General features: G+C 32.6%; 1 protein-coding gene across 1 annotated transcript; it reads left to right on the forward strand.

Moving 5' to 3' along the window:
- The first annotated feature begins 365 nt into the window (after nucleotides 1-365).
- LOC111894886 (protein NEN1) lies at nucleotides 366-17,272 on the forward strand. The gene is made up of 6 exons (XM_023890973.2): nucleotides 366-896; nucleotides 990-1,147; nucleotides 15,144-15,190; nucleotides 15,317-15,380; nucleotides 16,087-16,475; nucleotides 16,786-17,272. Exons 1-6 carry the CDS (start codon nucleotides 617-619, stop codon nucleotides 17,030-17,032), a joined length of 1,185 nt encoding a protein of 394 aa, XP_023746741.1. The 5' UTR covers nucleotides 366-616; the 3' UTR covers nucleotides 17,033-17,272.
- Nucleotides 17,273-17,815: the final 543 nt, after the last annotated feature.

The raw sequence follows: 17,815 nt of genomic DNA on the forward strand, positions 1-17,815 counted from the left end.
AATTTTCAATAAAGTGACCAATGAATGAGAAAAGTTACTAACAAATCCTATGTTGGTTAATCTTTTTCTAGCAACGAATTAAAGTGCCTTTTGCCCTTTATTAAAACATTACAAGATTTAATAGATATTCACTTTAAAATTATGTTTTCATGAATAAAAATGGAAAATAAAAGCTCAACTCATGATAACATTAAGAAGATCACATTAATTTTTTTTCCAAAAGAATGACAAGTCACAAGTTCCATTAAAACAAACTAAACACGACTCGTTAAAAGTTTCATTTAGGAATAAAAAAAAGGTCATATTTTAGTCCTTGTGCATTTTTTACAAACCTTAAACGATTAACGAATTTTAAGTTAGTATTTTTAAACTTTTAGTTTTTTTTTTTTAATTGAAAACTCCATTATCAAAAATAAGTTTCTTCTCCAAAGCTGTTGTATAGTTGTATTTCCGCTTCCTATATATAAAGCAGGTGATCACAAATTCATGATCACTACACTACATCGCCATTGATGTTTAATTCCCATATCGCGCCTTAATTCTCCCATCTCTCTCTCTCTCTCTCTCTCTCTCTCTCTCTCACACACACACACACACACAGTTGCGAATTTGCGATATGGCGTCCATCGTAGACCAATCGAAGATAGCTTTCTTCGATCTGGAAACAACTGTCCCAACCCGACCCGGAGAGGCGCATGCAATTTTGGAATTTGGGTATATTTTAGTTTGCCCTGAGAGGCTGATTGAGCTGGAGAGCTTCAGTACACTGGTTAGACCACACGATCTCTCCCTAATTTCTGACTCGTTCGTTCGCTCCAATGGAATCACGGCCGACGCCGTCGTCTCCGCCCCGACCTTCTCAGATATCGCAGATAGGGTTTACGACTTCTTACATGGTAACTTGATATCCCAAATTTCCCTTTATACTACAGAATTTTGTATAAAAGTGGTAACTGAATTGTGAATTGAATCGATGGGTTGTTTAACAGGAAGAGTATGGGCGGGTCACAATATATTGAGTTTTGATTGCGTGAGGTTAAGGGAGGCGTATGCGCAGATAAATCGGCCGCCGCCGGAGCCCAAAGGAACCATTGATTCATTGGCGTTGTTGACACAGAGGTTTGGGAGGAGAGCCGGTGACTTGAAGGTATGTTAGTTACTGATTCCCAGAATCTTGATGAAGCCATCTTCAAAATTTGAATTTTAAAAGTGTCGAAATTTATTTTTATCGCTTTGTTTGAATTTGATCATTAAAGTTTTTTTTTTCTTTGTTTCAATTTTATTATTAATTTTTTTTCTTATAATATTTAACTAAATTTATAATTTACCTGTTGAATAAAAGATCGATTTTTGTAGGTACGGGTATTTAGCTGATGTTCATTACATAGAGACAAAAAATTTAATAAAGAATCGTAATTAATCAAGAAATCAAAGAATTAATTTTGAACTTTAGAATGTAAAGCAATCGACAATAAAAGAAATAGGTTGGATTTTTCTATGTTAGAGTGTATGTACATGATTATACCAAAAAACTCATTTTATTTTTTAAATTATTTAGTTCATGTTTTTTATCTAGAAAAAATGTAATTATAACAAAATTCATGATTTTTCGCCACCTTTTAAATAAAGATTCATAGTGATTTGTAAAAAACGAGTTTTTTTTGGTTACTTTGTTCAAGAGTCTGCTCATATTAACATGTGAATTTCAACTGCATCAAATTTGTATAGAAGATAATTCGCATATAAATAGTTAATGTATTTGTTTTTTCTTCAACAATTATTGATAATTCACTAATTACTTTTTAACATATTATAGTTTTATGGTTAATATTCTATGTGAATGATCATTGTGTACAAAAATCGTTAATTCTATCGGATTTTTTATCCACATTCACATTTTGATGATAAACATGAATTAATAATACAAATATGAACTCAAATAAAAAAGTCACATTCACATGTGAATCTTACTAAATTAAATGTTAATCTATGTTAATTCACTTCATTTTTTTTAGGATTTCAATATTTTGATCATACACAAATAAATTTACTAATAATCAAAGATGAATTTACTTATATTCACATGTAAGGGATCAATAATTGTTGAAAAATGGGATACAATAAACATTAATATGTGGATTCTTTTTTATACAAATTTGATAAGGCTTATCATTTCTTCCTCAATTTCTTCAAGAAATGAACATGCTTGGCACTTTTCAAGCTATCTATTGTGATATAATATTTCATGGTGTGTTTCTCATGCATGTTTTCAATATACTCAATTAGGCTTATCATTTTTTCCTCAATTTTAGATGAGAAAAAACTCATCATGGTGTCACTCGGTTATGTTATCCAGTGTCCTTAATGCATCCCAACTTTACAAAATTGCCAAGATTTTCCTAAAACTTTTTATAATCCTAAAATTATTTGATTGGTGCTGAGTTCAAAATAGAAAAACACCTTCGATAAAAAAAAATAAAAAAAAATGTTTATGTGCTAATAAATGTTTCATAACCTCTTGCTCTCCCTATGAGCAACTTCTTGAATAATGTCAAAAGTTTTCCTGACTTCAAAGGAAATATGGGTTCATCTATGTTTATCATAAGCAAATGGTCTAAAACATAGTGACACATCCATTAAATAAATTTAGGGTGTGTTTGGTTGTGGAAAACTGTTTTCATTTTCTATGAAAATATTTTTAGAAAATATAGTTGAGTTTTCATTTTTAATTTTTATTGAAAACGTGTTTGGTTGGAACGGGTGGAGTTTCATTTTCCATCTTAAAAATTTGGAAAACTTTGGAAATCTGTAAAAATCACTTTTCTAATTTACATACAATTTGGAAAACTGAAAACTTTCATTTTCTTAGAAAACTTTGGAAAACTGAACGAACCAAAGGCGTTTTCAAAATTTCTGTTTTTCTTGGAAAATTGAAAAACAGAAATTTTGAAAACGCCTTTGGTTCGTTCAGTTTTCCAAAGTTTTCTAAGAAAATGAAAGTTTTCAGTTTTCCAAATTGTATGTAAATTAGAAAAGTGATTTTTACATATTTCCAAAGTTTTCCAAATTTTTAAGATGGAAAATGAAACTCCACCCGTTCCAACCTAAACGCATTTTCAATGAAAATTGAAAATGAAAACCCAACCATATTTTATTAGAAAATGAAAACAGTTTTCTAGAAAAAAATTCCAAGAAAAACGGAAATTTTGAAAACGCGTTTGGTTCGTTCAGTTTTCCAAAATTTTCCAAGAAAATGAAAATTTTCAGTTTTCCAAATTGTATGTAAATTAGAAAAGTGATTTTATAGTTTTCCAAAATTTTCCAAATTTCTAAGATGGAAAATGAAAACTCTCCCGGTTTCAACCAAACGCGTTTTCTAAAATTTTCATTGAAAATGGAAAATGAAAACTTAACTCTATTTTCTGAAAACATTTTCTTAGAAAATGAAAATAATTTTCTAGTTTTCTAGGAAAATTTTCCAAAAAAAAAACGGAAATTTTGAAAACGGGTTTGGATCGTTCATTTTTCTAAAATTTTTCAAGAAAACGATAATTTTCAGTTTTTCAAATTGTATATAAATTAGAAAAGTGATTTTTACAGTTTTCTAAATTTCTAAGATTGGAAATGAAAACTCCACTAGTTCCAACCAAACGCGTGGGCCCTCTGGCCCTAACTCTATGGAGCCGAAGGTCCTAACTCTATAAACTCTAAATCATGCATATCACATATCACAATAAATTACAACACATAAATAACATGCAAATACATTGGCATATAACTCTAAAATACTCTGTCATATAATTCTCTTATCACACCAGGTAAAGTATAGTGAGAAGACTCACCTCAGATGTCTCGGTAAATCTCTGACTCGATAGAAATACGATCTAGCCTCCGCCTAATCACATAAAGTAAATACTCTCATAAATATAACTATACTCAACCCTCTCTTAGCACCCTCAGAAGGGTAAAAGACCATTTTACCCGTCTCTTGGCTTAAAGGCCACAATGTTAACCAAACCTTAAAAGTCAACAAAAGTCAACGGTCAAACTTTGACCCGACTCATCGAGTGCACTTGGGCGACTCGACGAGTCTACACGTGTCCAATAATTCTTTAGTCCCACTTGGCACGTCGAGTCCCTCCCCTTGCTCGACGAGTCACACCTTGCATGAATCGCGAGGCCACCCCGACTCAACTCGCCGAGTCTCAAGAACAACTCGGCGAGTTCCGCCTTGAACTCCAGTCCTCTAATCCCCCTCTGACTCACTGAGTTATTCCCCCAACTTGGCAAGTCTACTCACTGAGTGATTTACAGGAAACCCTAACCCTACTCGCCGAGTCTGATCTTTGGACTCGGCGAGTTCATGCCATGCACAAACTCCATTGACCTCCTGAGGTCAGATCTGTTCCTTTAATCCATAGATCTGACCTTCCCAAGCATGATAATCACGTAAAGTTCAGACCTTGACACTCATATAACATCTAGATGGGTTCACTTGGTGATTTAGCCCCAAAAATAACATCCTAAGTTCATGGCTCCCAAAATAACTCATAAAGCTCTAAGGATTAAGGTCTCTGGACCTCTTTGAGTCCAAATCCAAAGCATAAACTCGAGAAGGGACCAATTGCTCCACATATCCATCCTCTATAGGGGTTAGAAAATCCTAACTCTAAGAATCAACACCAAATCTGAAGAAGGTCCGAATAAATACCTCAAGATGAAGTCTCTGAACTCTGAAATCACCAGAATCGCACCTCATTCAACCTCCTCTTGCCTTGGTCATCTCCTTCTTGCAATCACACCAACAAGATGATCAAAAATGGCCTCTCCTTCCTCACAAACGCTCTAGATCTCTTAGGGTTTCTCTCTGGGGTTTGGTGGCCGCAAATGACGGCCCTAAGGGCCTTTAAATAGATCCCAAACCCGGGAAATTAGGGTTTCATTAAACAGCGTGGACTCGCCGAGTCCAGTCATGAACCCGGATGAGAATCCGCGACCCTACTCGGCGAGTCTAAGCACCAACTCGCCGAGTCCCTCCACAAACTCCAAAATAAATGAATAAAATAATACACCTGGGAATCCGGATGTTACAATTATCCCCCACTAGAATCAGACTTCGCCCTCGAAGTCTCACTCTACAAACAACTCTGGATGTTGCTCACGCATCTTGCGCTCCGGCTCCCAAGTCAGCTCTGACCCTTTTCGATGCTGCCACTGGACCTGCACCAGAGGCACTTCCTTGTTCCTCAGAAGTGTATTAAGCCTTTCCAGGGTGAGACTTCCAAGGAACGTGGTCTCCCTCCTGGAATTTCTATAGACGTCTTTGGTGTTGACCAGTTCTCAACGGTTTTGATTTTTGGAAGGGTCCACATGAATTCCCACTTCACTAATAGTGTGTCTTAGGAATTTGACTCTTCGAATCCAAAACTCGCATTTAGAGAACTTCGCGTAGAGCTTCTCTAATCGTAACGTCTCCTAGATCTGGTGTAGATGTTTACTATGCTCTCCCTTATTACGAGAATAGATAAGTATGTCATCATTGAAGACAATGACAAACTGATCTAAGTAAGGACGATATACCCTATTCATTAAATCCATAAATAATGCGGGTGCATTGGTCTTATCCGGAAGATATCACTACGGACTCGTAGCGTTCGTATCGTGTTCGGAAGGCCGTACTCGGGACATCCTCCTCTAACACTCGTAACTAGTGATACTCGGATCTCAGATCCATCTTCGAAAGGTAATTCATTCCTTGTGGTTGGTTAAACAATCCATCCATGCGAGGCAGAGAATAATGATTCCTAATTGTAATCTTGTTGAGTTCTCCATGGTCGATGCACATACTAAACAATCCGTCTTTCTTCTTGACGAACCAGACTGGAGTTCTCCAGGGTGAGAAGCTCGATCTTACAAAGCCTTTGCTGAGCAGTTCGTTAAGTTGACTGGACAGTTCTCGCATCTCTGTGGATGCTAGCCTATAGGTCGATTTGGTTACAGGGGTAGCCCCTGCAACTAATTTGATTCCGAAGTTGAAATTGACGTTATGGGGGTAATCCTGGGAGTTCTTCTGGAAAGATATCGAGAAGGTCCAAAAGAAAGTACGGTTACTCATGAAGTAAGGAATATGATAGGTGCTTATATTCTATCTGTATCTATTTTCCCCGCTCAGCTAGAAGGCATTTGATTGGATTCTAAGTTTATTCGCATGGCAGTACGATCACTCGTAGTCTTGAGCAGTCTCCGTCCTGAAGTTCATATCGGAAGTCATACCTGGTTCATCAATCACAATCTCGCGTATACGAGTTGTATATAATTAAGATTGAAAAGGTAGTTGAATAAATGATTCTTCTTTAAGCTCACATCCAAACAAGGAAAAAAAGTTAAAGCGGAATCATCAGTTCTAAACATGTAGAACCTTGATTATATACCACCCTTGTGTCTACATTCCTCAACGATAGATCAACCGTATGGATCTTCGGATTGAACTTGACGTACTGTACGAGTGGTATTCCGGGGAGGTTTACTGAGGTTTCTTCAGGAAGGATACGAAACATAAGTTACTCTGTGCGAGAGTACCTCGGAGTTCAGGAATGACGGGTTCGCTAGAAAGGCGATTACGCAGAAAGAGATTTACGCACGAAACTGGTATTGTGGGGTTCGAATTGACTCAAGTTATATGATAATATCAGAATCACTTTGGAAATAAAGGCATTAGACTTGATCATAAAGGCATTACAGACAAAACACAACAATGCGACTTTTAACAGAGTTTCAGTACTTTAGATTAACTACAAGACTACTGCTGTGAACAAGGTATACTACAAAAAGAAAGTATACGCAGCACGAGAACCCCTTGACTGACGGGATCTCGCAAAAGATAAGACTCGAGTTGCACTAGTTTTTAACAGTTCATAAGTCTACTATAACGAAACGCCCTAGTATTTCAACGTGGGTCCGGAGTAGTCTCTCCTACGGCAGTGATCCTTAGCATCTTCCCGTCTGCACCAGAGTTGTTTGTTATTGGACAATCCTTCTTAAGGTGTCCTATCTCACCGCATACGTGACATATCTGGCTAATACCAGCATCGGTGGTGGAAGTGATGTGTCGACTCGGAGTTATGTGGACACGAATGCTTTCGTTTTTCCTCCCTTTTGGACAATCCTTATAATAGTGTCCAATCTCGCCACAACTATAGCAAACCTGGCTGGCTCCGGTGGTGGGGGTGGTTCTATAGACACGAGCAGTGTGCCCTATTTTTTTGCAATTGATGCATTGCAATACCCGACAAGCTCCATTATGATGATAGTTACACTTGTTACACTTCAGGAGTGTTCCCTCATATCGTTTGATCGATGCTGAGGTGGCAGGGGTCGCCACTGGTTGCTGTTGCATGGCAAGACTTTGAAATCGCTTGCGTTCCTTTTGGGCTTGACGCTTTCGTTTCTTAAACTCCGAGTTGTGGCTTTGGGTGTTTGTGACCGTTATCATTTGTTGATTTCCCGGATCGATACAACAATCGGAATTGTCAACTCCTTTCCCAGCCTTGTTTGTGTTGCCAGAGCTGAGGTTTGCAATGAAAACCGCCACGGTAGCGACGTCGATATGAAGGATAGGGGTTTCGTTGCTCGATTGACTATTTCTGGATGACGACATGATTTTGTTATACGAAAGAAAAAGAGTTTGTGAGTGATTATGATCGATACTAGATGTATCTTACTCTTTTATGTAAATGTAACTTTTTCGTTTCGTTTAAACTGTTCGCGGTGGTTTGACATACATCCTTATGATGTAATACTAGTAAGGAGTAGAAGTAAGTTCATAGAATGGTCACAAGATGATTGCTATTTCGAACTAGGTCTTCATTGGTTGGTGTATGACATGATCCAACCTTTGAGTAGAATTGGAAGTGATCCTTGAGCTAAATTACCATAGCTCAATAATTTTGACGAAAGTGAGGTTCAGATATGCTCCTAACGATAGAAGAATGAAAGTATTTAAACAAGGATTGACATAGAAATTAGCCGACTGTCAATATCATTGATATTTAAGATGTAATAAGTTTGGGAAAATTGACCTTTTAGAAGGTCTTACATCATATCCGGAGTAGAAAAGTTTTGACATCATAAAGGCCTAACTATTTGTACTTACGGTACAAAGATAGTTACATAGAAAAGTGCTACCTAGGACATAGATAGGAGAACGATTCCTTATACCAAGGAAGGAAAATAAAACATCACCTACTGGTGACAAGTATCCATTGGATGAACCCTTAGTTCAGCCAGCTGATGCTCCATATCAAGTAGGTGTTTTTCGTACACCCTCTAGTGTACTCGGAACTCTATGACTTCAACTCGAGTTTCAGCTAGTGCTTGTAACAGGGCCTCATGGTCTCTCCTAGACCTTTTACGGGCATCTTCAAGAAGAATGGTGCGGATGGTATGCATTCCTGCATTGGCATCAACCTCTACGATACGATGGAGAGTTGTCCTGCCCTGGATTTCGTTTCGGGCAACTCTATGGATCAGGATTGGCAGAACTCTGTCTGCTGAGTCTCCTTCGCTTAGGTTATAGAAGCTTCGGTCTCCATTAAATGGCATAGGTTGATCTTGTTTCTTCGCTCCATGTCTCCAAGCATTCTACCCAAGGAGGCGTCGGGCCTTGAAAAGCCGAACGAGGGTTAGGATTTGGGTTGGGAGCCACTGGGGGTAGGTTTTCAACCTCAGGCTCGAAGTTAGCACTATCCAAAAGGCCTTTAGCAAGGTGATCATCCAAAGGGATTGGATGATCATTTAGTGGCTCTTCTTCATACCATCCATAATTGCCTTCGTTTGGGAAGTACAGGTCGCCATGGGGATGGAATCCAACCATGATATCTATGCGAGAAAAGGGATGTGAGAATCTTATATAAATAGCCGTACTAATTTAGATAATTATAGGATGATCCTTACCCGTACTTCAATACTTGCATAATGCATACTAGTTATATGAAATCAAGACGTGATAGACCTTCAAATAAGTGATTCTAACTTCAAGTCCACAACCAAACAAGGAACAGAAAGTGAAGCAAAGATCACAGATTCTAAGTCTATGACACCTTAATTTCATATAACCTTAGTGTATCCACTTAGCAACTATTGACCCACTTAGTAAAGACCTTTTTAGTTCTCAAATAAGTAATTATAGTAACACAAAATACTCCTAATGTCTTCATTGTAGTAGTGTTGGTAAGTTTTTAGACTTGTTGCCATATCACAACCATTCTCGGGTATATGCTAATCACTCCTCGGACCAGCATAGTTGATTAGGCTATGCAACTCCCAAGACTGACCATACATCCCCGAGCTTACTTGTGATATTCAACAATCGTAATACTTTTGTTTTTGTCATTGTGACACTGATTTTAGTATGAATGCAGGCATGTATACTTAGTTAAATATTTTATTATTTAAAAGTATAAACTCTTGGTCAGAGTATTTTAATCCCATTGTATTTATAGTCTGTATATCTTTTATGGTTTGATATACTCGATTCACTATAAACAAAACTCTGATACCAATCTGTCACACCCCAAAACCAAGAACGACAAAAACGTTCAGGGTCAGGGGTGGAGGATGTCATGTAAAGTATCATAACAGTACAACGTATTAAACAAGCAACAACATCATCCATTGCATTAATAGTAAAGTTTTAATACATGTGTGTTCTTTCATAGTAACAAGACACCAAAATAAGTAATCAAAATAAAAGACGAGTCTTGACTGCTCCATCTTCTCAAAACTTGATCATCGTACCTGTCTACTGGAGACCTGAGAATACAAGTTATTTTGAAAGCGTAGATCAACATTTAAACTGGTGAATTCATAAGTACTTTAGTGTCATTGATTTGTAAAGCTGTGATGAAAAGACTTGTAAATATTTAATGAAAAAGTTTGTATAAGTATGAAAACCCTAGAAAAATACCATATTTCCTACTAGTATAAAAAGTAGTCCTATCAAGACCCGACTGTTTTGGAAGTTTGCTTCTCAGTAAGAATGAAGGTTTTTCCCATGTACAACTATTATTAACAAAATATAGTCTACCTCATCGTTTATGTGAATGTGTCACAAGATAAAAGTAATAGGGAAAATTATATAATCATCGAAATCGAATCCTTTTGTATAGGATAAACACGACGCGGTAAATCGCCGAACAGTACAACCGAGACCATCCGTTGATGCCAGGTCCCGCTGTAGTTAGCAACAAGGTGTAGGATGGTCAGCCCCGTAGTATGTAATCGTCTTTCTAGTATAGTATATAGCAATTCTCTTCATATAATATGTAGTAGTCTACTTAGTATAGTATACAGTGATTCTCTTCATATAGTATGTAGTAGTCTTCCTAGTATAATCATTGAAATTGTATCCTTTTGTATAGGATAAACACGACGCGGTAAATCGTCGAACAGTACAACCGAGATCATCCGTTGATGACAGGTCCCGCTGTAGCTAGCAGCCATGGGTAGGATGGTCAGTCTCGTAGTATGTAATTGTCTTTCTAGGATAGTATTTAGCAATTCTCTTCATATAGTATATAGTATAGACTCATGAATGAACTGACTCTTGTGTGTTTCCTTGTGCTAGGAATAGTAATTAGTATCTCCTAACTATGCCAATTATAGTTTACTAGAATGTAGTTTGAATGTCCAAGTATGTCTATACACCTTTGCTACTCAAGGGTGTTGGAACTGAAGAAGAATTAAAAACTCTCATATCAATACATATATACTTGTAACATAAATGTATAGATATGGTTTTTAGCAATATAAAAGTTAGAATGAGGTTTTGTAATACATTTAAAGGTTTTGAACAATAAATAATAATGACTTGATGTCAGTTTATAAACCGATTTAAAAGTAGTTTGTTTGATAACAAGGTCTAAAGTAATTGAAATCCATAGTTTGAAACACAGTTTGAAGTATATGAAATCCATTGTTTGAAACACAGTTTGAAGTATATAAAATCGATTGTTTGAAACACAGTTTGAAGTAAATGAAATCCATTGTTTGAAACACAGTTGAAGTATATGAAATCCATTGTTTGAAACACAGTTTGCAGTATAGGAAATCCATTGTTTGAAACACAGCTGACGTATATGAAATCCATTGTTTGAAACACAGTTATAAATCACATGTGATTGATTATATAATTACATGTTTTTCTACTTGTATTCCCCCATGAAAGCATTTAAAATCATTTAAAAGGTAGATTAAGGGGTATGAACTCACCTATAGTGAGTGGATTGGGTGGAAGTGTTGGACAAGGTGCAAGGTGTCAAGTGAAGACTTGAACACACACAATGATCCTATTAACATATAAAGATATATTATATGTAACTAATTAGTGATTATAACACTAATTAAGCAAGTATAAACACCCTCTAACATGGAAAACACTTGGATTTAAGTGTTATAGGAACTTTGGGTTGCATCTAAAGGTTGTAAGACCTTGCTTTAGAGTTTACGACCCAAGGACCAAACTCCATGGAGTTTACGGCCCTAGTGGGTTTACGGCCGTAAACCCATGGCACCTCTTACCATTTTGTAGTTTCAGGTCTATAGCTTAAGTATAAAGGGTCCTAGTCCAATATCCAAGCCTTAGGAGGTAATGGAAGCACATATGCAACACCTAATGGTATTTACGACCCAAGGAGTTTGCCTTGGCTGTAAACCCATGTGTTCTTGGGCATTTTTGGAGTTTTTCAAAGGTTTAGCAAGTAATCTAAGCATATAATTAGATAGGAGGAGTGTACTTACTTATAGGAAGCTTGCAAGAGTGTTTAAGGTCCAAGAACACTAGTGTGTGTTCTTGGTGAAATGAAGAACACTTGAAGATCTATCAAATGAAGAGATTTCATGGATGAAATCATATGTATTCACTAGATGTGTAAGGCTATGAAGTTGAAAATGGAAAGATCACTTACTAGATTGAAGATTGGAATGAATGATCTTGATGATACTTGAGAGCAAACTCGAATTCTAGGCTTGAAATGGCAAGAATGAATGAAAAATGACTAAGTTTTTCTTATATAGGCATGGAGTTTACGACCGTAAACTCATGGTCTCATGGCCGTAAACTCCTCATTTGAGGGTTTAAGGCTTGATTGGTGGTTTGGAACCCTAGTTGACCCATTCTAGAATTTGATTCTTTGATGTATTATAGCTCAGAATGCTCAAACAGACTCTAAACTATGCTAAAAGTTAGCATAAGTAAGTTTGACTTTCAATGAAGTGCTTGACTGTATATGATAGAAAATTTCGGGTTGTCACAGATACAATTAAATAAGTAAAATAATAATTCTTACCAAACTATTATTTATATTTCTACTTGAAAAATCAATGTTAGTAATCAAGCAAACCTATAGTTAACCAATTAGTTTTATTAAACATTATAGTTTTAAATAATTGAGAAGTTAACCATTAATTGATAATTTTATAAACTGTTTAAAGTTATGTAAATTATATATTAAATGTATGATGATCTACATAAACCAAATAATAAAAATATTAATAAACAGTACAAAGTTTAATAATATAAAAAATACTAAAACAGTTATTATTACATTTGTATTAAAAAAACATATATTTAAAATGAATAAGAAAAAGTTTGAAAAAGTAAACATTATAGCTTTTAATAACATAAAAATACTAAAACATATATTATATGCTACTGATATAAGTTACAAAGTTATAAATAAAGGAAAATAAAGAGCCATTAGTTACTACTAATTAATTATCATAAGTTAAAAACTATTAAGTTTTGAGTACTACATATAAATAAATAGAAAAACTCTTAAGTTGTAGTAAGAGTTTTAGTTTTTAAAAATATGTTTCAATTGTTATAGTTTTAAAGTATTAGTGATGTATGCCATTAATTGATAATTTTATTATAATTTTTAATAAATACTAAAACATCTATTATAGTATTAGTGATGAAAATAGACATTAACGAATGACAAGCGTATGAAAATAGACATTATAATTTTTAATAAATAGACATTATAATTTTTAAAGTATTAGCAAACGTATGAAAATAGACACTATAATTTTTAATAAATACTAAAGCTTCTATTATATATATATATATATATATATATATATATATATATATATATATATATATATATATATATATATATATATATATAACGAATAACAAAAAGTATGAAAAAATAAACATTATGACTTTTAATAACATAAAAATACTAAAACATCTATTATAACATTTGTATTAAAAAAACTTATTAATTTAATGCCTACAATCATACAAAAAATATATAAAAATCAATATACATGTGATATATAGAAACCCTATTATCTAAATATTCAACAAAAATCAACATACATTTGATATATACAATCACTATTGTACAAAGATTTAACAAAACTAATTTTTTTTAACTTTTCATATTTGAATCATAAATCTCTTCAAACACATGAATGATTTTTGTGAGTAAAACTTACTAATAAAAGTTACAAAGTTATAAATGAGAGGAAAATAAAAAATCATTAGTCACTAGTTATTAATAACAATAAATTAAAAACCTTTGAATTGTAACTACTAAATGTACATAAATTAAAAAACTATTGGTTTATAATGGCAATTTAAGATCAATATAGTGCTTGAAAATATGTATCTATTATTAGATATTAGATATAATAAATAATAGATTCTTACAACATAATTGAAAACATAAAATAATGTGGATTGTTTAAGAAGTAAAATCTATTTATGTTTTCTTTTTATTACAATAAAATTGAATACATCATCACGTTGTCAAAGAAATTCAATCACATATATTCGAATGAAATATACATGAATAATTATACTTTATAAATTATAGTAGTTACATAGCTGAAAACGAAATTCAATCAAACAAAAAATATAGAATATTGCAAACTAAGATCATGAATCTTCAAACTAATTGTAACAAATAAATTAAAATAGATAAATATTTTTTTTTTCTTTTGACTCCAATATAAAGAAAGTAGAATGAAAAATACGTAAGTATAAATTAAAATTGAAAGAATCACTTAAATACCTTTTAGGTTTTTAAAACATTGATTATCATATTCACATTTACTTTCCCCAACATATTTTATCATTTACCTTTTTTTTTCTTTTATTGTGAGTAATTAAGCATGAAATAATATTTTTATATAGGATTTTTTTTCAATTAATCAAGCAATTAATTAGCATAGGTTGAAAAATAGGAGTTTTAAATGAATATAGTTCAATATAGATTAATTATCTTGAACGGCAATGATTTCAAGATTTTTAAAATATTTTGGTTTTAGTTTTCACACTATGAACATACATACATACATATAGGAAGACGCATTAATCATTTGCAAGTAGAAGGAAACATATTAATCCTAGAGGAATGATAGTTTGTGCCCCTAAGTTTGTTTGATTGTTTTGAAGATCCTAACCCAATTTTAAATGGGCCTGACATCATTAGGTATATAGTTTTTTTTTTATTCAAAATAACATATAAAAAATATATAAAACATCAGATCATCGGGGCTTCTTGCTATTGATATTAACAAAATTGACTATTATTAACCCAAAAGAAAGTTGGATGCCTTAAATCTTGGGAAGTTTGTGGAGCCTAAGACAAAAACACATATATAATTAATTGCATTACAATGATTTTCCCTTTAACTTTATTTTTCTTTATATGAATAAATTAAATTTGTTTTAGATTTTGAACTTCCGATTTTAGGCAACTAATTACAACAATATTCTATTTTGTTTGCAATTACAAAACAAAATTGTTGCAATAAACTTTTCGACTTTCTGACTTTCCTTATGAAGATGAATAATTTTCAAGTTTTTTTTCTTCATAAAAATAGACACAACACACACACACACACACACACACATATATATATATATATATATATATATATATATATATATATATATATATATATATATATATATATATATATATGCTAATAAAACATCTATTGCACATAAAAGTAAAGATAGACAAAGTACATTTGTTATTATTATTATTATTATTTTTTTGTAATTTGTCAATATTTTTTTCTTCAAAAATTGTTGTTTCAAACTTTTGCTCATGATTTGATTTGTTAAGATTGACACTCTTGCTGCTTATTTTGGGCTTGGACAACAAAGACATAGGTAATTTCCCTATCCACCTACAAATATATAATATACGCATCACCACATTTTAGAATTCAAAATTTGTAAAATTTTCATATAAAAACATCATCATCTTAATTCTTCTCCTTCAACATCAACTTTCAGGAGTTTAGCCGATGCTCGAATGAATTTTGAAGTTGTCAAGTGTTGCGCTACAGTTCTTTTCTTGGTAATTTCTCAATGAATTAAACATTCATTTCTGTATGAGTCTGTTTGATACGATGAAATGGAATTAACGTATAGAATAGGTCATTCAATCATGAAATGGAATTAACGTACTGAAATAAACAAAGTAATAAAATATATAATTATATTCTATTATTATATTTGGTTGGCTTGAACGAATAGAATAGGTCATTCAATCATGTTTATTGTGTATAAATGGAAAAGCAATAAAACTAAATTCATAAATAAATAAATAAAATCATAAAACTAACCTGTAAGTAAATAAAGATATATCTTTAAACAAAGTGTTTAAACAAAGTGCACATGTGCATATTACTTTTCTTTTAAAACACATGTTAAATATATTTCAAATAATATAGTTTAGCTTTTTCGGAAGATTAAAAAATTAATTGAAATTCTGAAATTTTTTAAATGTTAAAATTATTGAAGATGATATAATAAAAGTAATTTATAATTATAATATATCATTCAATGAGGGAAGAAAAGAAAAAAAAAAAAAAAAAACACTGCTCCCTTCCCATGGAATAAAAACATCCCTTGTGAAGGAATCACATTCCGTATGGAATGTTGCATCCCATTTTTTTTTTTTTTTTTTTATATTTGTCGTAAACAAACAAGATTTTATAGCTTCCAACTACATTGTCTAAGTTTTTATAATGCAAACTCACTCAAACATACCAATCACACAGGAATCTATAAATCCAAGGGAACAAATTCCAATTCCAGTTGAATCTGATAACGCCATTCCATATAATGAAGTTTGCATGGCGTCAATCACTGTAGTATCCGTTTCTCCCTATTTTCACAGGTTCCAAAAAATACAAATCCTTCACAGAGACATTCCGTTACAGATCCGCTGTGATTCTATGAGAATACGATTTGGATTAAGCACAAAATATCTTGATTATGCTGGAAGACCACGCTTAAGTTTTATGGTAGATGCAAACTCTCCAACTCTATGTAATCTACTTGATGCATGTGATCATATTACCAAGAGATTCTTGGGTTTTGATTGCAACTCTGAATGGAGACCTCTTGTTAACAGAAAGTTTTCTGAATCACCCACCGTTAGATTAAAGTAAGTTTTATGACTAATTAACCTATAAAAGTAATTAGAAATCATTTCAAAAAGCAAGATGCTATTTTATGAAGTACATATGATATGATGAATAAAAAATCATGCTAGTTTTAACACCTGCTACACTATTTCTTTATATATATATATATATATATATATATATATATATATATATATATATATATATATATATATATATATATATATATATATATATATATATATATATATATTGTCCTTGTTTTAATAAAAATAAAAAAAATATGATTAGATTTGAATTATTAGTATGAGTAATTTGTAATTTGTACAGCTTAAGGACTGAAGATGGAGAGAGGAGTGGGTGGATGACAGAGATATACCATAAGGATTCATCATCATCATCATCTTCTTTGTCTGCACCACAAATGGTTTCGTGTAGTGGTTATGATGTGGCAGAATTGGATTGGTTGTTTCGTCCCGGTGGCTTTGTGGATGCTTACTTGTGTTTAGAGCCGTATAACTATCCAGAAAATGCTGGAATCCGTTTAGTGGCCAAGAAGTTAATTGTTCATTACTAAATACTAATGTTAGGATTATTATAGTTATTGTTGTATACTTGTGTTGTTTTCATTAGAGTTTCATGTTAGGTATTCTCCTTCACACCCCCCTCCCTTTTCACTGATATAATATTATTTCAAGACTTTGGGTTCATTATCAAAGTGTTTTGGTGCATACGTGTATTTAGCCGAAAATTAGAGCACTTTAACGATGTACCTATCTTATGAGTTAATAACATTTTCGTCATATCATTCCATTGACTTAGACATTTTCAAATGGTTAACCTTTTTTTTTTTTTTTTTTTTTTTTTGTGAATTTATTTAAGTTATCTGCATCTATCTAAAATGTTATATATATATATATATATATATATATATATATATATATATATATATATATATATATATATATATATATATATATATATATATATATATATATATATATATATTTGTGAATTTATTTAAGTTATCTGCGTCTATCTAAAATGTTATATTTAACATCATTCGTTTAATTACTCGTTTTCTAAACATATCATATTTTAATAAATATTATGATTAGACATTAATATATAAATAAATAAATATAATAGAATATATTGTTTCAAAAAGAATATAATACAATCAGGTAGATGTGGCAAAATTTAACATGACACGAAACCCAACAAGAAATAAACGAGTTTGGGTAAGATATTTCAGCTCGTTTAAATAAACAGATTTCACGACACGACACGAAAATTAAACATGTATGGTTAGGGTTGAAAATTTCAACTCGAATATAACTCGAAAATGATCCGTCTATTT

Source organism: Lactuca sativa, chromosome 4 (genome assembly GCF_002870075.4).
Source record: "Lactuca sativa cultivar Salinas chromosome 4, Lsat_Salinas_v11, whole genome shotgun sequence".
Lineage (NCBI taxonomy): Eukaryota > Viridiplantae > Streptophyta > Magnoliopsida > Asterales > Asteraceae > Lactuca > Lactuca sativa.

Bases quoted from the DNA above. Each gene is read 5' to 3' on its own strand.
- LOC111894886 (XM_023890973.2), top strand. From the start codon at position 617: ATGGCGTCCATCGTAGACCAATCGAAGATAGCTTTCTTCGATCTGGAA. The intron at 15,381-16,086 runs GTAATTTCTCAA...CCAATCACACAG, and splicing joins GCGCTACAGTTCTTTTCTTG to GAATCTATAAATCCAAGGGA. The intron at 16,476-16,785 runs GTAAGTTTTATG...TAATTTGTACAG, and splicing joins TCACCCACCGTTAGATTAAA to CTTAAGGACTGAAGATGGAG.